Source organism: Barbus barbus, assembly GCF_936440315.1.
Source record: "Barbus barbus genome assembly, chromosome: 29".
NCBI classification, from domain to species: domain Eukaryota; kingdom Metazoa; phylum Chordata; class Actinopteri; order Cypriniformes; family Cyprinidae; genus Barbus; species Barbus barbus.
Genome location: NC_136757.1, coordinates 10,958,554 through 10,974,150, shown reverse-complemented (window position 1 = coordinate 10,974,150; position 15,597 = coordinate 10,958,554). Strand labels below are relative to the sequence as shown.

At 35.8% G+C, this 15,597-nt stretch overlaps 3 protein-coding genes across 5 annotated transcripts in view; 2 read left to right on the top strand and 1 right to left on the bottom strand.

Moving 5' to 3' along the window:
* Nucleotides 1-4,372: 4,372 nt before the first annotated feature.
* Nucleotides 4,373-7,932, bottom strand: LOC306849913 (CD209 antigen-like protein C). Of its 3 annotated transcripts, none has more exons than XM_079385297.1 (7): nt 7,808-7,932; nt 7,481-7,571; nt 7,093-7,170; nt 6,934-7,011; nt 6,668-6,807; nt 6,121-6,233; nt 4,373-5,796 (listed from the first exon to the last, which is right to left on the bottom strand). In XM_079385297.1, exons 2-7 carry the CDS (start codon nt 7,548-7,550, stop codon nt 5,640-5,642), a joined length of 636 nt encoding a protein of 211 aa, XP_079241423.1. In that variant the 5' UTR covers nt 7,551-7,571; nt 7,808-7,932; the 3' UTR covers nt 4,373-5,639. The 3 variants fall into 3 exon arrangements, with proteins under 3 accessions (XP_079241423.1, XP_079241421.1, XP_079241422.1); XM_079385295.1 differs by having other exon boundaries at nt 6,916-7,011; nt 7,808-7,878; XM_079385296.1 differs by having other exon boundaries at nt 6,925-7,011; nt 7,808-7,878.
* Nucleotides 7,933-9,329: 1,397 nt separating this feature from the next.
* Nucleotides 9,330-11,293, top strand: LOC306849572 (cytochrome c oxidase subunit 6A, mitochondrial-like). The gene is made up of 3 exons (XM_079384708.1): nt 9,330-9,445; nt 9,793-9,935; nt 10,987-11,293. The coding sequence occupies exons 1-3, from the start codon at nt 9,346-9,348 to the stop codon at nt 11,074-11,076; spliced, it is 333 nt and encodes a 110-aa protein (XP_079240834.1). The 5' UTR covers nt 9,330-9,345; the 3' UTR covers nt 11,077-11,293.
* A 272-nt stretch (nt 11,294-11,565) lies between these two features.
* Nucleotides 11,566-15,597, top strand: part of LOC306849163 (BLOC-3 complex member HPS4-like) — an 11,964-nt gene continuing 7,932 nt past the window's right edge. The window contains exons 1-3 of the mRNA XM_079384015.1: nt 11,566-11,801; nt 15,052-15,093; nt 15,378-15,462. Of these exons, the coding sequence (XP_079240141.1) occupies nt 15,059-15,093; nt 15,378-15,462 (120 nt within the window). The 5' untranslated portion in view covers nt 11,566-11,801; nt 15,052-15,058. The remainder of the gene's footprint in view (nt 11,802-15,051; nt 15,094-15,377; nt 15,463-15,597) is intronic.

Below are 15,597 nucleotides of genomic sequence, written 5' to 3'. Positions count from 1 at the left end.
CACAATAAAGGTTTAGGATTGTCCCAAAAGTCTCATTAAAGATAGCAATGGTATATCATGTAACAGTTTATTTTTTTGTTTATGCCAATTGATATTTAATTCATAGCAAACACATTCTTTAATGTTATATGGAAATTCATGTACTTAAAATTATTATTTATTTTTCCAGTAAAGATGTAAAGTTTGATATGTAGTATTAGATATTAAGACTTCCGAGTATACAGTTCCTTGTGAAAGTATTCATACCCTTTAAGTTTTGTTTTGCTGCTGCCTTATGTTAAACTGCTTAAATTCCTTTTTTTTCCCTCACATCAATCTACACTCCATACACCAAAATGCTAAAGCAAAAAAAAAAAAAAAACATTTTTTCAAATTTATTAAAAATAAAAAAACTTAAATGATTCCATCGCATAAGTAGTCATACCCTTATCTAGGACAGTTGGAATTTAGTTTAGGAGCATTGTAAATCGCTTGTAGATGTTACACTTTGAGTGAAGTCAACCTGTGGCAAATTCAACTGAATGGGTATGATTTGACACATCTTAATAAAAGGTCTAAGGGGTAAAAAAAAAAATTATAATAATTATAATAATAATAAAAACTTGCCTGTAGAGCTCAGAAGCAGGATTGCATAAAGGCGCACATCTGGGGAAGAGTTCAGAAAAACTGAAGGTTCACAGAAGCATGTAGTCTCCATTACCCTTATAGGGGTTCATCGGGTGCCCATTTTCCACAAGTTGATAGGATTCTTTAGGGTCTTAGTGAAAAGTCTATAACATACTTTAGTTAAAATTTCTCAATGGTAGTGTAAAACTCTAACAACACCCTTTTTACTTGCCAAAAACAACTATGCACACAGCAAGCTGATTTAGTGCATGTCTCTTTAAATGCTAATAAGCTCTGCTCACACTGCCCCTCTTCTGTGGGGTGACAAGCTACTTTAGCTGCTTAACCTGCTAATTAGCACATTATTAGGAAAGGCAATTTGCAAAGATTCATAATAGAACGTTATACTCACTTCTTCTGTAGGTGAGCCTGAATCACAAATGATTTGCGTGAACATAGACGCATGGCAGTTAATTGCCAAATGCTGATGAGCAAAGCTTGTCACATCATATCCAAAAAGACAAATTAGGACAATAGAAGCAATCAAAACCAACAAAAGAGCAAAAACATGCAAGTGCTATGACAAGTCTTGGTTAGCCTATAACGCAGTACACATAGATATGTTTTTGCTTTGTCATTATGGTGTATGGAGTGTAATTGATGTGAGAAAAAGTGATTTAAAGCTGTTTAACATAAGGCAGCAACATAAAACGTTAAAAAAATGTATATCTTATAATTACGTTTTTAAAATGGATTTTCTTCAAATTGGCGGTTTGAGCTTATAACAGGTAAACATATTAGCCAATTATTTACATTCTCTAAATAAATAATGCATTCTTATGCAATTCTTATTTATCTGCAATTCTCAATTAAATGTACACTGTTTAAAAAAATACTGATTCAGAAAATATTTTTTTGTAGTTTAAGCCAGTTATTTATATGCAATTATTGAAACAGAATCGTAATTTAACCTTGTGATACAGTTCAAGTTCGGGGTTTGAAGAAGGAAGAGGACAAGGTTGGCGTTTGGGAGACTCGGAAGGCTTTATTTACAATAACAAAAACCAAAATAAAGATTGCCGTTCTGCACACAACACGAGCGTGCACTCCGTGGGACAGTTTCCTGGGTTCACCCAGTTAAAACCAGCTTGTCACAGTCCGAGTCTCCTTCCCATCCGGCTCTCTCTCCCGTCTGACGCTGTCAGAGGCTTCTTGTCCGGTCTCTCCACGCCAATCACTGCAATCAGACACAGGTGTTCATTATTTTGCACTTGACCTACTTTCTCACCGCTCGTCTCCCAATGCTCTCTCCCGCTGCCGACTTCGCTGAACCACGCCCCCCTCGACACAAACCTCTTTTAAATTAAACAAACATACTTAAAGTATTTAATTTAAACATACTTAAATTGCTGTAATCCTGCATGAAAACTAGTCTGTCACATTAATTTTTTAAATAATATTTTATGTAGTACACACTACATAAAAAAAATCCTTCAGTTTTGTTTTCTAATAAAAACATCTAAACATCCTTAAATTATCCTGAGAAGCAAAATTTCCTCAGATATTAATATTAAGAGAGACAATACCTTGAAGTAATGTTAATTGTGTTTTACCCCATCTGTAAATTGTTTAAGCATAAAACTTGTTCTGCTTTGTGGTTAAATTTTGAGAAAAAAATCAATTCAACTTCCAATTCAAGGAATATGGTCTGATAAGTTTATTTTCTACAGTTTTGTTCTCAAATAAATATATCTTGTTTTAAGGACATTTAGATATTTTTACTGGAAAAAGAGACTAAAACTCTGCTTAAAGAAGTGATTTTTGCAATGTTAGTTGATGTTTGTCAGTGGCTCTTGGGTTTGCCCTCACAGATGTATGTGTAAGGAAGCGTACAGTCTGCATCATTCCACAGCCTCCGTCTGTCCACAGTTATCCAGGCATGAAGCTGCCCACAATCCTCACCATTCACTCGGACATCCCAGTCATCTGGTTGACCTATGTTCCAGTGGCTGAAACAGACATCAGCAGTTACTTAGTGCATTTGGAGTTGTACCTCACTGACCTACTCTCATTATTGTATTGGTTCTTACTGTTCAGTACTACTAAAGTCAGTTCCATCAACCCAGGTCCACTGTCCCTCTTCTTTCTCAACAAGCCCGATCCAGTAGCTTTCAGACGAATGAAGAATTTCACGAATGAAGACAGGAAGTCCTGGTTCAAAAAGAGGCCAAACTCACATTTAAACTTGCATAAAACTCCCACAAATTATTGTGATGCCATGTGTTCTTGTCTTACGAGCTAAGCCAAGTCATTGGCAACCACTAAATGTGATCCTTTCTCCACACAGTTTTTTTCCAGCAATTTGCCAGTTCTTCTTTACTGAAGACTGAAAGTAGCATGAGTCTTTATAAAACACCCAGTCTTCCTGACAGGGACCTGTACAAACACATTTTAACACACATAGAATCAAACTAAATCTTAAATCAGGCAGGTTTCCAAGTCTAATATAAACATTTTGAGTAAAGAGTAAAGATGAGGAAATACAGTGGGGTCCAAAAGTCTGGGATTCATAATCTAGTTTAAATCTGGAAATAAACAAAGTTTAAAATATGTTTAAAAAAATGTTTTAATGTAACATGAATAAATAAAAACATTTATGCACTATTTTTAGTTAATTAAATAAGCACATTTGTGACACTGATCAAACTCAAGATGATTTATGGATCATCTCAAATCTGAAGAACATTATCATCAGGATTCACACATTCAGTTCAAGCGGTTCCAGTGCTGAGAAACCAATTTCAACGGTTTACTCAAATTGTTATGCTGATGATATCTTTTGTAATGATATTTTATTAGCTATTATTATTAAATTATACAAATGGAAAGCTTAGAGGCATTTGCTCTAGTGGTCTCAGACTTCTGGACCTCACTGTAAGTCACGAGGAGCCTCACCTTGCACCAGCATCACACGTTCAGAGAAATTAGCATTTTCTAGGAGAAAAAGAGAAATTAAAATTAATAAAATGACAACAAATTAATACTACAGGTGTTGTTAGTATCGTTTAAATATGAATATACCTATATAAAATTGTCATTTACAAAGACAGAAAAAGTGGTCTTTACCAAATTGCAGAGTTTTTGGGGCCTCAATGGTCTTCACAGAAAGTCTAACATCAGCGACATCTTGACTGACCTGAGAGACTTTGAAGAATTATAATTAAAATCAAGCTCTCTGGTGGGATCCAACAACAAGTTTTACTAAATTTGACATCAACAAATTAGTGGGTGAAAGAAAAATGCTGACAACATACTTTTAGTTCCTACAGGCAGAGTTAGTATAAACACATAAAGGACAAGAACACCATATAGTATGTACATCTTTCTGTTCTGTCTACCTATAGGGAAGAAGAAAAGTAAAAATGTAAGAATATGGAACAAACAGACAGAAAATAAATTTTGATTTGTCATGGAGTGTCAGCATTCATTAATAAACAATGATTTTCTATGGTATTTCACCGCCTTATCTGGTTACTAGACATGTTAGTCTTTCAGGTTTTTCTTATAATAAATTTTGTCCCAACATTTAAATATTGAGGTGTAAATAAAGAGACTGAATGTGCTAACGCAAGGTTTCAAGGTCATGCGACAAACAGTTGAATATTAACCTCTAGACTGACAAGCTATGTCTGAACTTCATCCATCACAAACATGGAGAAGAGCAAATGAAAATCACAAAAACACAACAGAATGACAGGACTTCTTTATATCAGAGATTTATTAACTGACATACAATACTGTCAAAATACACAAAACCATATCAAAAAGACATCAAACATATCCTTGCAAGACCATTAAACTGTAAACATTCTCATTACCAAATTAATGTAGGACTTTACTATGAAGGACAATACATTAAAATGTTCTCATGTAAAAAACAAAACAAAAACAACAACAACTAATTGTCAAGTGCAGTGACTCTTACTGTATAAAGTAACTGTTTCTGTGGGCTCTCTCTCCTCATCACTGTTTTCTGTCATTCTGCCCTTACGCAACAGTCAGTCCTAATATCCTATTGGTCTTTTTTGTAACCCTTGTATCCTCACGTGTTAACTATCACAAAAACATACAGTCAAGAAATTACCGTAATCAATTCACCATCTGCTTCTTTGACCGACATGTTATACTAGGTGTTTAGATGTTAATATATTATTTGAATACAGCTAGATACATACACTAGTGTTCAAAAGAAATTTGAAAGAAATCGATACTTTTATCTAACAAGGAAGTACTTATTGATCAAAACTGACAGTAAAGACATTTATGTTACAAAAGCTTTCTATTTAAAATGATTGCTGTTTTGTTGAACCTAACACATGCATACCTCGTACATAACATGTATAAATCAACATTTGAGTTGAGTTATATGTATAATATTTTCCTTGAGGTTTACTTATAATGTTAATAAAGTTTTCAGCACAAAAAAAAATCCCAACAAATAAATGTGTTGAAAAATATTATTTTCAACCCACATTCTGAACCTAATCAGTCACTTATGATTGGCTGATGTCACTGCATAGGAAACAGTATCAACGGCCCCTCGCTATTGGGTGTGTATTTTGACAAAATAATCTATATAAAACGGTCATTTCCAGAAAATGCATTATTAAATCGACAGTGATTTACTTGCAGTTGATCTGGCTCACCAAAAGAGGTCAGCATTACCTTAAATCTAACCCTAGATTTTGATTAATTACATAACTAATTATGATTGCATAATAATTAGGATAATTCTGATTATTAATTGATCTCTTCAATTAAATTGGGCCAAAAGTAACTTGAAGAAATTATTAATTTTAGTGAATATTTTTCTTAATTGGACGTGTTCATATAACAGGACTGTACACTGGAAGACTATAAAAAGTGACTTATGAATAGCAAAAGTACATTAAATGTGCATCAGTTGGGTAAGTACAAGAGAGGACATCTATAAACACCTAACAATTTCAGAAGGAGCATGTCCAGAGAAGGTCCTACCGCATGCCTTTCTCTAGTTTGCGTTCACAAATGAGATACAGTTTACTGTGACAGTCAGCACCATGCATTAGCTTTCGATGCACTGTGTCAGATCCTTTTAAGTGGACGCAGGACTCCATATCCCAATGAGCAGGTTGATTTTCATCCCAGAAACTGAAAAGAACACAAAACAATGAATTCAGAATGGGGTGGTGATGGCGCAGTGGATAAGACACATGCCTTTGGTGTGAGAGACCCGGGTTCGAATCCACTGTGAGACACCAATGTGTCCCTGAGCAAGACACTTAACCCCTAGTTGCTCCAGAGGCGTGCGACCTCTGACATATATAGCAATTGTAAGTCGCTTTGGATAAAAGCGTCAGCTAAATGAATAAATGTTCAGAAGGAGGAGTACTGATCTGGTTGGTACAGTATGAAAAAAAACAATTACAGCCATCCTAAAACACATGCTTATAATGAACGCCACTGATTTCTTACTGTGGAGTTGAATGGTAATTATCTCCATTAACCCAGGACCACTGGCCCATTTTGTCCCTCTTGAGACCTATCCAGTAGTCAGTCCTCTTCTGAACCACTCTTGAAATAAACTCCTAAAAACAAGGAGGCAATAATATGCTTCACCAAGTATGCATTTATTTAATCAAAATTACATTAAAAACAGAAATAAATAATATTACAATTGAAGATAAGTGAATGCTGAATTTTCAGCATCATTATGCTAGTCTTCAGTGTCACATGATCCTTAAGAAATCATTCTAATATGCTGATTTGCTGCTCAACAAACATTTCTTATCATTACCGAGTTGTGTAGCTTAATATATTTGAGGAAACTGACTGTGGTCAATTTTTTTCAGGATTCTTTAATTGTTGAAACATACAGCATTTATTCTATTATTTAGTCTTTATTGTCATTTTTTAACAATAAAAGTATTAATTTCTTAAAAAAAAAAAAAAACCTTACTGACCCCGAACTTTTGAACAGTAGGGTAAAGATGAAGATGAAAATATAAACTCATGTTCTTACCAGCTCTTCGTCACTGTTCACAACCATCAAGTGCGCCCCAAAGTTGCGGCATAAAGACTTTGATAATTCCCATGTCCCATAAACATTCATTATCAAATAACAGGTGTTCTTATATAAAACCCAACCATCTGAGCAGAGCCCTGTATAGAAAACAAACCACACAATTATATAGACACAACTTGCTTACCAATGTAAAAATCGCTTATAATTAGAATATGCCAATTGTATTAATTTTTTTTTTTTTTTACATTTCTTGCCTCTTTCACCTTTGTACTGGAATGGGATGGGTGTAATATCATCAGAAAGAAGACCTCTGTTCTGATCCTCTTGTGAATTCTTCTTGACTTGAGGAAATGAAAAACAAACCAGTTACACAACCATTAACCCATAAAAATCTGCTGAGAGACATTATAAATCTGACTTACAATTGAGACCCGTTACGATTCCTATTACCAAGAATGAAAGGAGGAGGAGAACCGTGAACATGACACAAGCCACTTTGCCTGAATATTACAGTGAATAGACAAACGTCAACAGTTTAAATTTCAATCATATTAAAAGCAAACACCATTAGATGAGTTTATGTAAATAGTACCAGATAACACTATGTTTTACTTGTCATTTAGCTCACATTTTTATTTAAAGCAATATGTTATGCAATTAATAAATGCCTGATGGATTGATAGGAGCAGATAGGAGTCTTTCATAGATAACTCCTACCTGGACTTGAAACTTCTAACCAGTGTATGAGCAGCCAACACCCATAGCCACTGTCTCTGCTATAATAAGCTACAATGATACTACTTTACTTGCCTTGCTGGTAGAAGGGATCCACCCTGTCAGGATTTCCCTCCACATCATCTGAGAGTTTGTTGGACTGCATTCCTTGAGGTTAGCCTATAGCCTGATTGTAATGACAAAAAAAAAAAAAAATGTAAATCTGAAAATGCATGAGACAATGCAGCTTTTACAACGTTCTCTGAAATACTACAGGTCCAAATACATCGCAATACATCCGTTACATTCGATGCACAAGATGCAATACTGTTATGAGCATACACACATAAACGCTAAAGCACTCTGGGTTACAGTTGTTTAATCTTCAAAGCGTAAATAATCTTTAAGAAACCTTAAACTTACAGATCAGCTTGTTTCCTTGCAACACATACAGTTTCCATGGCACAACATGGAAAGTGAAGACTGTGTGGAATGGCAGGAGGACGCCAGAGGGGCTGGTCCTCGTCTCCACCCAGCCAAACCAAAGCTCGGGATTTTCTGCCAAGAACATCACAGCTGCCAGAAATGCATGACAAAGTAGCTATAAAATATCTTACTGGTAAGTCAGAAAAACAACTGTGCACGAGCTCTTCGCATGCCTGTTGGCTTTTTAAAGTAACACATGTCAGCTCAGCTCTAATCTAAATGCAGCAGCATGACATAAAGTGTTCCAAAGGAAATCTCGAATAGGCCTAATGTGTTTTTTTCAAGACTTGACTGTTGATTCATATGCACAGATATGAAACAATATCTGTTATTCTTTTGCTCTCTTGAGAAATTATTATTTATGTCAGGGAATGCAAATTCTAGTAAATGAATCGTTTCATGGAAAGAGTCTTCTGCGAGTGATTTTTACCCATTCGAGTCTCTATGCATTATGCCTTCAAAGATTGATTATCGCTTAACCAGTAGCATTCGAGCACGGTCTGTGAAGGTGCATTTCATTGGTTGGTTTTACTGAATGAACCTAACCCCTTTAGTTGAAGTTAGAAGGAGACTCGAAGCAGTGCAGCAACACTCTTGCGTGAATGAACTAATCATCTCCTACATTAATGTGGATCTGCTCTGTCCGTTTTATTCACATCAAAAAGACAAAAAAGAAGGAACAAATGTAAAAATGACACAATTAAAATAGCTAATATCACTCTATTATTGCTGTTTTGTATAATGAATCGTTTGCGTCGATTATTTAGACTCACTTTCAATGCCCAACATTTTTGTTTTACATCTAAATTGAATTTCAACCTTCAAAATCCGTTATTTGGCTAAATCTCATTTAATAATCTTGAAGCTCACCTGTTTAACTTTTTGGGGGGGGGGGGGGACAAATACCCCCTCCCAAATTTAGAGAAGAAAATTACTTTGCACTGTGGACAATAAACCAAAATGAATGATTTTAACCATTTTAATTTCAGTACACCATTCATAATGTCAAAATCAATCACATTTACCCCTCCATCTTCATACTTTTTGATCACATCATCCTTTCTTATGTGATTGAGAAACATATTTTACAATATTATCATAACCAACCAATAATCAATTCTGGATTTTCTCTCCCCATTAGGTTTAAACCAGGAAAAAAATTCAACTTCAGGATTTAAATATCTCCAAATGTCATTCAAATTATTATCTTCAAAAATTAAATGGTTACTTAAAAGCCGCTGATGGGAGCCCATCTGTCCTTCCACTCATCTGGAACCATAACCTGGTGATCCTGATGAATCTTTTGAGTGAATGTATTGGAAAGATTTGAGTCACTCATGAATCAAAATCCCTAACACTGTTCTGACAGAGCCGTTGTTGGACCTCCCAGCCACTAGATGGCGGTCGCGTCAATCTCCAGCACCAGCAGCCGCCTTAAAGCTTCTTCCGCCGCTGGTGTTCCAGTCTCCACAAAAATGGCCGCGATCGGACGTCTGTCCCAGAACCTCCTCAAGTCCGCTGCGCTGACCCAAACCCGTCAGCTTTCGGCTGCAGCAGCTCACGGCGAGCAAGCAGGTCAGTAAACAAGTCTAAATAACCTGAAACAGACGCCGCAATAAAAAGACCAACTATTACGAACAGCCGCCACTCTACGTTTTGACCTTGTGTAAGTGACGCGAATGGCTGATTAATGTTGTTCTGTCGGTGGCATAAATTGCAGAATAGCAGTTGGTTCAGACTTTTGTGTAACGTTAATGAAAATTAAGTTAATTGTCTTTTGATAACTACATAGACGAATGAACTAAACGACTAACGTTAGCATGACTTAGCTATTATGGAAATGTCTACAAGTGTCAAGCAAATTTGTTTAGCAGCTATAGTATGTCTCTTGCTGATAACGTTACTGCTACATGTTAATGCAGCCAAGACCTGGAAGATCCTGTCATTTGTGGTGGCGCTGCCCGGCGTCGCGGTGTGCATGTTGAACATGTACCTCAGGTCTCAACAACACAGCCATGAGCAGCCCGAGTTCGTTCCCTACAGCCACCTGCGCATCCGCAGCAAGGTGAAAACACGCTCTCTATACACCAAAAACGCCTTTAAAGAGGCTGCAGGTTGAGTCTGGTGGGTGTTTTAATGAAAAAGTGTTAAAGTCTGGTCGTATGCACTTTTGAGTCAGGTTTGTTTTTAAATATAGGAAATATTGAATTTTAAATGTCTGCTTTAGTTGTGGGGTTTGGTGTTATTACTTCTTAACTGTAAACACACTGTCATTAGTCTTGAAGATCAATGTCATTCAAGATCAATGGGTTGAAATGAGGGTTTTTCTTTTTTTTTTTTTTTTTTGGTCAGCTAAAGCTGAGCATCACATTTTAAAGCCAAGAAACATGATGCATCTCTGCCCCCACCCCCAAATAAAATAAATGTTAGAACTGCTGATTTATCTGACATTTAAGATCTGTGTGTAGCTGTAATTGAGACCTTAGAGGGCCTCCAGGAATGAGGCTGTGACCTCACACACCATAACCATATGCAATGCATATATCCATACAAAGAAATGTGAATGTTTCTGGTAATGCTGAATATCTTGATACTTTCTTTAATGTTCTAGATATTGCTCAATATAACGGCACTTCAGTGATTACCGTGGTTTGGGATGGGGTAATGAGATTATAACAGCATTTCTACATGCATGTACAGTATGTATTAAAATACATTTAAGGATACAAATGACCGTATAGTATAGTTATATTGTAGCCATTAATGCCGATTCAAAATATTTAATGTAAGAGCTAAAATGCAGTAAAATGGTAGTTTTAAAAATACATGATTTCCTCTTTTGCTGTTTATCTTTGTAATTGTTTCATGTATATGCACACAATGCTTACAGGGATGTGATTTTTCTGTGTATTTTCATATTTTGTGACTTGAAGTACTGTATGATACATACTGATACAAATAAATAAAAAAATTACCAACATATATTTTTTACTAAAACTTTTGAATGTATGAAACATGACAGACTTTTGTGAACATTTCTGTGTAATAATTGAAAAATAAATGTTTGTGTTGTTAGTCAAACAATCTCATTTCTCCCTTCCCCACATGTACATCAGCGTTTCCCGTGGGGTGACGGCTCCAAGAGTCTCTTCCACAACCCCCACGTCAACGCCCTCCCCGACGGCTACGAGCAGCATGATCATTGAACGCTGTCTGGAGCTCTATCAGAACTCCCCTACAGGGACCAGAAAGCCCTCTCATTTCCCTGGACCACTCCTCAGTTTTTTTCAGTTTACATGACATCTGTCCAGTATGTTGATCTTACCTCTGTGCTTACCTTATGGAAACCGTTACATTTACTTAAGGACCATTGTATCATCTTTACTGCTTAAACTGAAATAAAAAATATATTCATTAAATTATAAGTCATGTCAGAAGTCTAATTTTTTGAATGGAGTGATTGAAATCGTCAGATCCTGGGATACATTATTGTGTTAAATTAGGAGTATAGAAGAGAAATGCATTAAAGGAACACGCTTTTAAAATTTATGTGTATTCTATTCATAGGTGCATGTGACTTAATATGTAAATATATAATATTGAAAAATACATATAAAAAAAGTATATATAATGCTCTCCTAGAAACGCAAGGCTAAAATGGATAACGAAATGCAGTTTGTTCCTCCAAGCTCGCCGTACTGTCAAGACACTCTCACATGACTTTACTTTTGTGACACATTCCTTCTCAAAAACGAAATTTAATGGTATTATGAAACATGAGGTGTTCCCACTTTCCGTTTATACTGAATATATTACTGGATTTGGTTACTCGCGATTTTTTTAACAGTATTCTCTAAGCGGAAATGAATACTTCAGCTGAAGTTGGATGACATGCGTAAAGTTTATTTAAACTTCTTTCAACCCACCGACGGTGAGTGAAAATAATACCTGTATCGGTTCTTGTTGCACAGACACGAAACATGGAGGACTTGTTTGTCTCCACATCTGCGTGTTCAACCAAGCGCAAACATACGTTGTCTAACATGGATATAAACAAACACAAGCTTCTCTTAATGTCGAGTCTCTAAGCTGATACTAATTTCCCATTAAAACGGATAATTGTTTATTTTAATGATTTATTTGGCGTGTTCATCTTGACAGCAGCTGAATGAACCTCGTTATCCAGCATGATTTGAGAATGATGCAAATTTAATTTGAAAAAGTATCTTGTCAAAAAAGTATTTAAAAGTTTCAATTACACATTGGTTACTCATGTTACTCCTGTTGAGTGCAACAAGTTTTATATAAAGTATTTTAGCCAATTGTATTTTCACCTAGAGTTAAAGAACGTGCACGACTGCCTCTGTATTTTTACACTGACGTGTGAATTCGAGAGATTTCTCTCAAGTTACTTGTACGAAAATCTTGTAAGGCTTTTGTAGCGATCAGATGTGAAAGCTGTGTTTATTTAAACAATTATTTGATGAGTTATAAACGAAATTGTAAGGAGTAACTGGAATAAAGTTTGCCTTGAAAATGTAATTGAGTTAAAGAACAAGCATTCCGTTTTAGTAATACTGGAATTAAGTACAAATCCTACAAATGTATACTGAAGTAGTTTAGACTCTTGCGTGCATTTCAGAGAAATCAAGAACATGTGACCTTTTGTGTAATGCAGTTACAGCAACAGTGCTTTTTTTTTCTCTGTGTATTACTTTCCCAATAGACTCTGTTATAGTAAACCATAGTTTGTAGTGTGCCAAAGTTAAAGGAATTTATTCAAAAATGAAAATTTGCTGAAAATTCCACAGATTTGTAGAAATGTAGCACTACATCTCACTAATGGATCCTCTGCAGTGAATGGGTGCTGTCAGAATGAGAGTCCAAACAGCTGATAAAAACATCACAATAATCCACAAGTAATTCTCCTGACTCCAGTCCACAAGTCAACATCTTGTGAAGTGAAAAACTATGTTTTTAATAAAGAAACTCATAATTAAAGGGATAGGCTAGTTCACCCAAAAATGAAAATTCTGTTATTAATTACTCTCCCTCATGTTGTTCCAAACCCACAAGACCTTTGTTTATCTTTGGAACACAAATTAAGTCATTTTTGATGAAATCTGAGAACTTTCTGACCCTTCATAGACAGCAACGCAAATGACACGTTCTAGGCCCAGACAAGTTGTAAGAACATCGTTAAAATAGTCCATGTGACAGCAGTTGTTCAACCGTTTTTTTAGGAAGCTACGAGAATACTTTTTGTGCGCAAAGAAAACAAAAATAACTATTTAACTGTTTGTTACTGTCTTCTGCCATTGTACTATGACATATATTTGTTTTCTTTGAGCACAAAAAGTATTCTTGTCGCTTTGTAAAATTACAGCGGAACTACTGATGTCACATGGACTATTTTAACGATGGCTTTACTACATTCATCTTCAGAACACAAATTAAGATATTTTTGATGAAATCTGAGAGCTCTCTGACAGCCATGATATTCTCCAAAATGGCACAGAGGAGAAGAACTGTTGAATAAAGTCATTATTTCTGTCATGACCACTATCGTCAAAATGATAGACACATAGCATACAGTTTGGTTTAGCGGTGTGGTTCTGTTCTGGGCAAAAACTCCCTGCCCATCCATGCAGCCTGTCATGAAAGAGCAGGGAGAGCAGCAATAATAATAACCCCCCTAGGGTTAACAGAACAGAACAAAGCAGATATCAGTAATGTGCTTAATGATATTTAAGTGTAACGCATTACTCAAGATAAATCAGAAAGCCAAATCCTGACTGTGGCAAAAGGAGGAGTTGGGGGATGGAGGAGGGTAATTTGCTCCTGAGCAAGCAAAAAGCTGCTGAATAATATTAAATAGAGCTTATATAGGAATGCTGTGATAGGTGTCGTATTCCTATAGGTAGATGTGATCAGCTGAGAGTCAGCTGATGCAAGCTTGACTCACGTGACCTACCAGAACTTACGCTATACACTTAATTTTAGTTTTTTTTTTTGTGCAACAAAAAGTATACTCGTAGCTTCATAAAATTATGGTTGAACCACAGATGTCGCATGGACTGTTTTGTCGATGTTCTTGGTACCTTTCAGGACCTTGAATGTGATAGGACCCTATCTATGGAGGGTCAGAGTGCTCTCAGATTTCATCTTAAATATCTTAATTTGTGTTCCGGAAATGAGTGAAGGCGTTGGAACGACATGAGGTGTGTAATTATTGACAGAATTTTTTTTTTTTTGAGAACTACCTTTTTATGGTGTTATATTAATTATAAGGAATAATTATAGACATAATTAAATATCTCTAAAATGTCACTTCTGGACAAAATGCCAGTCCATAATACATAACACTTCCTCCACTGAAAAAGTCCATCCTATGTTGTCTTCTCACAACAAAATGCACTGACATATTTGTTTAGAACTGTTTTAGACTGTTTGCACTTGTAAACAGCGAATATCTATGCTTATTCCTCTCCTAATCCAGACAAGATTACCTTTTCACTGGAGAAAGCAATGTTATGGATAGAGTACTCGTATTTTAGCTGGAAGCATCAATTTAATTTCAAGACACCTTAATGATTTATGTTTATTGCAAATACCCAGCTTTTCACTGTTAACTAATGGACTGGAGTTGTGTGGATTACTTATGGATTATTATGTTTTTATCAGATGTTTGGACTCTCATTTTGACGGCACCCATTCACTGCAGAGGATGTTGAGCCGAACAGCCGAAATAAACATCAAAATAATCCACAAGTAATGCATTGCACACCACTTCAGTTTCCATATGATAGCAGACTTTGATGTGAGAAGACAACAGCGGATGGACTTTTTCACTGGAGGAGTTGTTGTTATGGATTGTGGACTGGTAATTTGGCCAAAAGCACTGGTTTAAAATTAAAAAAGCGTTAATGATGGATTTGTTTTGAGGGACTGAAGTTGTGTAGATTACTTGTGGATTATTGTGATGTTTTTATCAGCTCTTTGTACTCTCTTTCTGAAGGCACCCATTCACTGCAGATGATCCAAAAGATGTAATGCTAAATTTCTTCAAATCTGTTCCGAAAAAGAAACAAACTTAACTACATCTTGGATGGCCAGAAACTGAGTTAATTTTCATTTTTGGGTGAACTATTCTTTTAAACAGATTGCTTCTCGTTCAACAGATCACCAATGGCTGAGACAGCGGCTTGGACTGATTCCAGATGGTAAGAATAATATTCAGTGTGTAAATCTTTTCAATCTTTCTTTAAACACGGTGATATGTTGTGGCCTTGTACGACGTGTATGCCGTTTCCTAAGATGCCCTTTATAAAGGCATCCCTTACAGTGTGACCCATCAGTGCAGTCATGGAGTACAGAATTCTCATTGTACAGATATTATCATGCTTAACATCAATGGAAAACACTTCTGTATCAATTTTCTCAATTTTAACAGTAATACTGGAAGGTTAACTTTACTGCTTATGTTTCATCATATTTCCAAATGCAGCAGCTTCTTCCTGTACGATAGTTCAAAGGTGCAAGAGGAGGGTGACCTGACTAGAGATGGGATTTACTACTTCTCTCCTGAGGATGTAAGACATACATTGTGTTTATACTGATATAATTAGTAAAGAATATGATTTATATTTTGTTTAAAGCATGAAGAAGCAACTGCACATTCCAAAACACTATTATAACACAGCAGTTTTAAAAGACGACCTTCATAA

Bases quoted from the DNA above. Each gene is read 5' to 3' on its own strand.
- LOC306849913 (XM_079385295.1), bottom strand. From the start codon at position 7,550: ATGCAGTCCAACAAACTCTCAGATGATGTGGAGGGAAATCCTGACAGG. The intron at 7,012-7,092 runs GTAAGTCAGATT...CATTTCCTCAAG, and splicing joins AATCGTAACGGGTCTCAATT to TCAAGAAGAATTCACAAGAG. The intron at 6,808-6,915 runs GTAAAAAAAAAA...TTTTCTATACAG, and splicing joins AGGTGAAAGAGGCAAGAAAT to GGCTCTGCTCAGATGGTTGG.
- LOC306849572 (XM_079384708.1), top strand. From the start codon at position 9,346: ATGGCCGCGATCGGACGTCTGTCCCAGAACCTCCTCAAGTCCGCTGCG. The intron at 9,446-9,792 runs GTCAGTAAACAA...ATGTTAATGCAG, and splicing joins AGCTCACGGCGAGCAAGCAG to CCAAGACCTGGAAGATCCTG. The intron at 9,936-10,986 runs GTGAAAACACGC...CATGTACATCAG, and splicing joins ACCTGCGCATCCGCAGCAAG to CGTTTCCCGTGGGGTGACGG.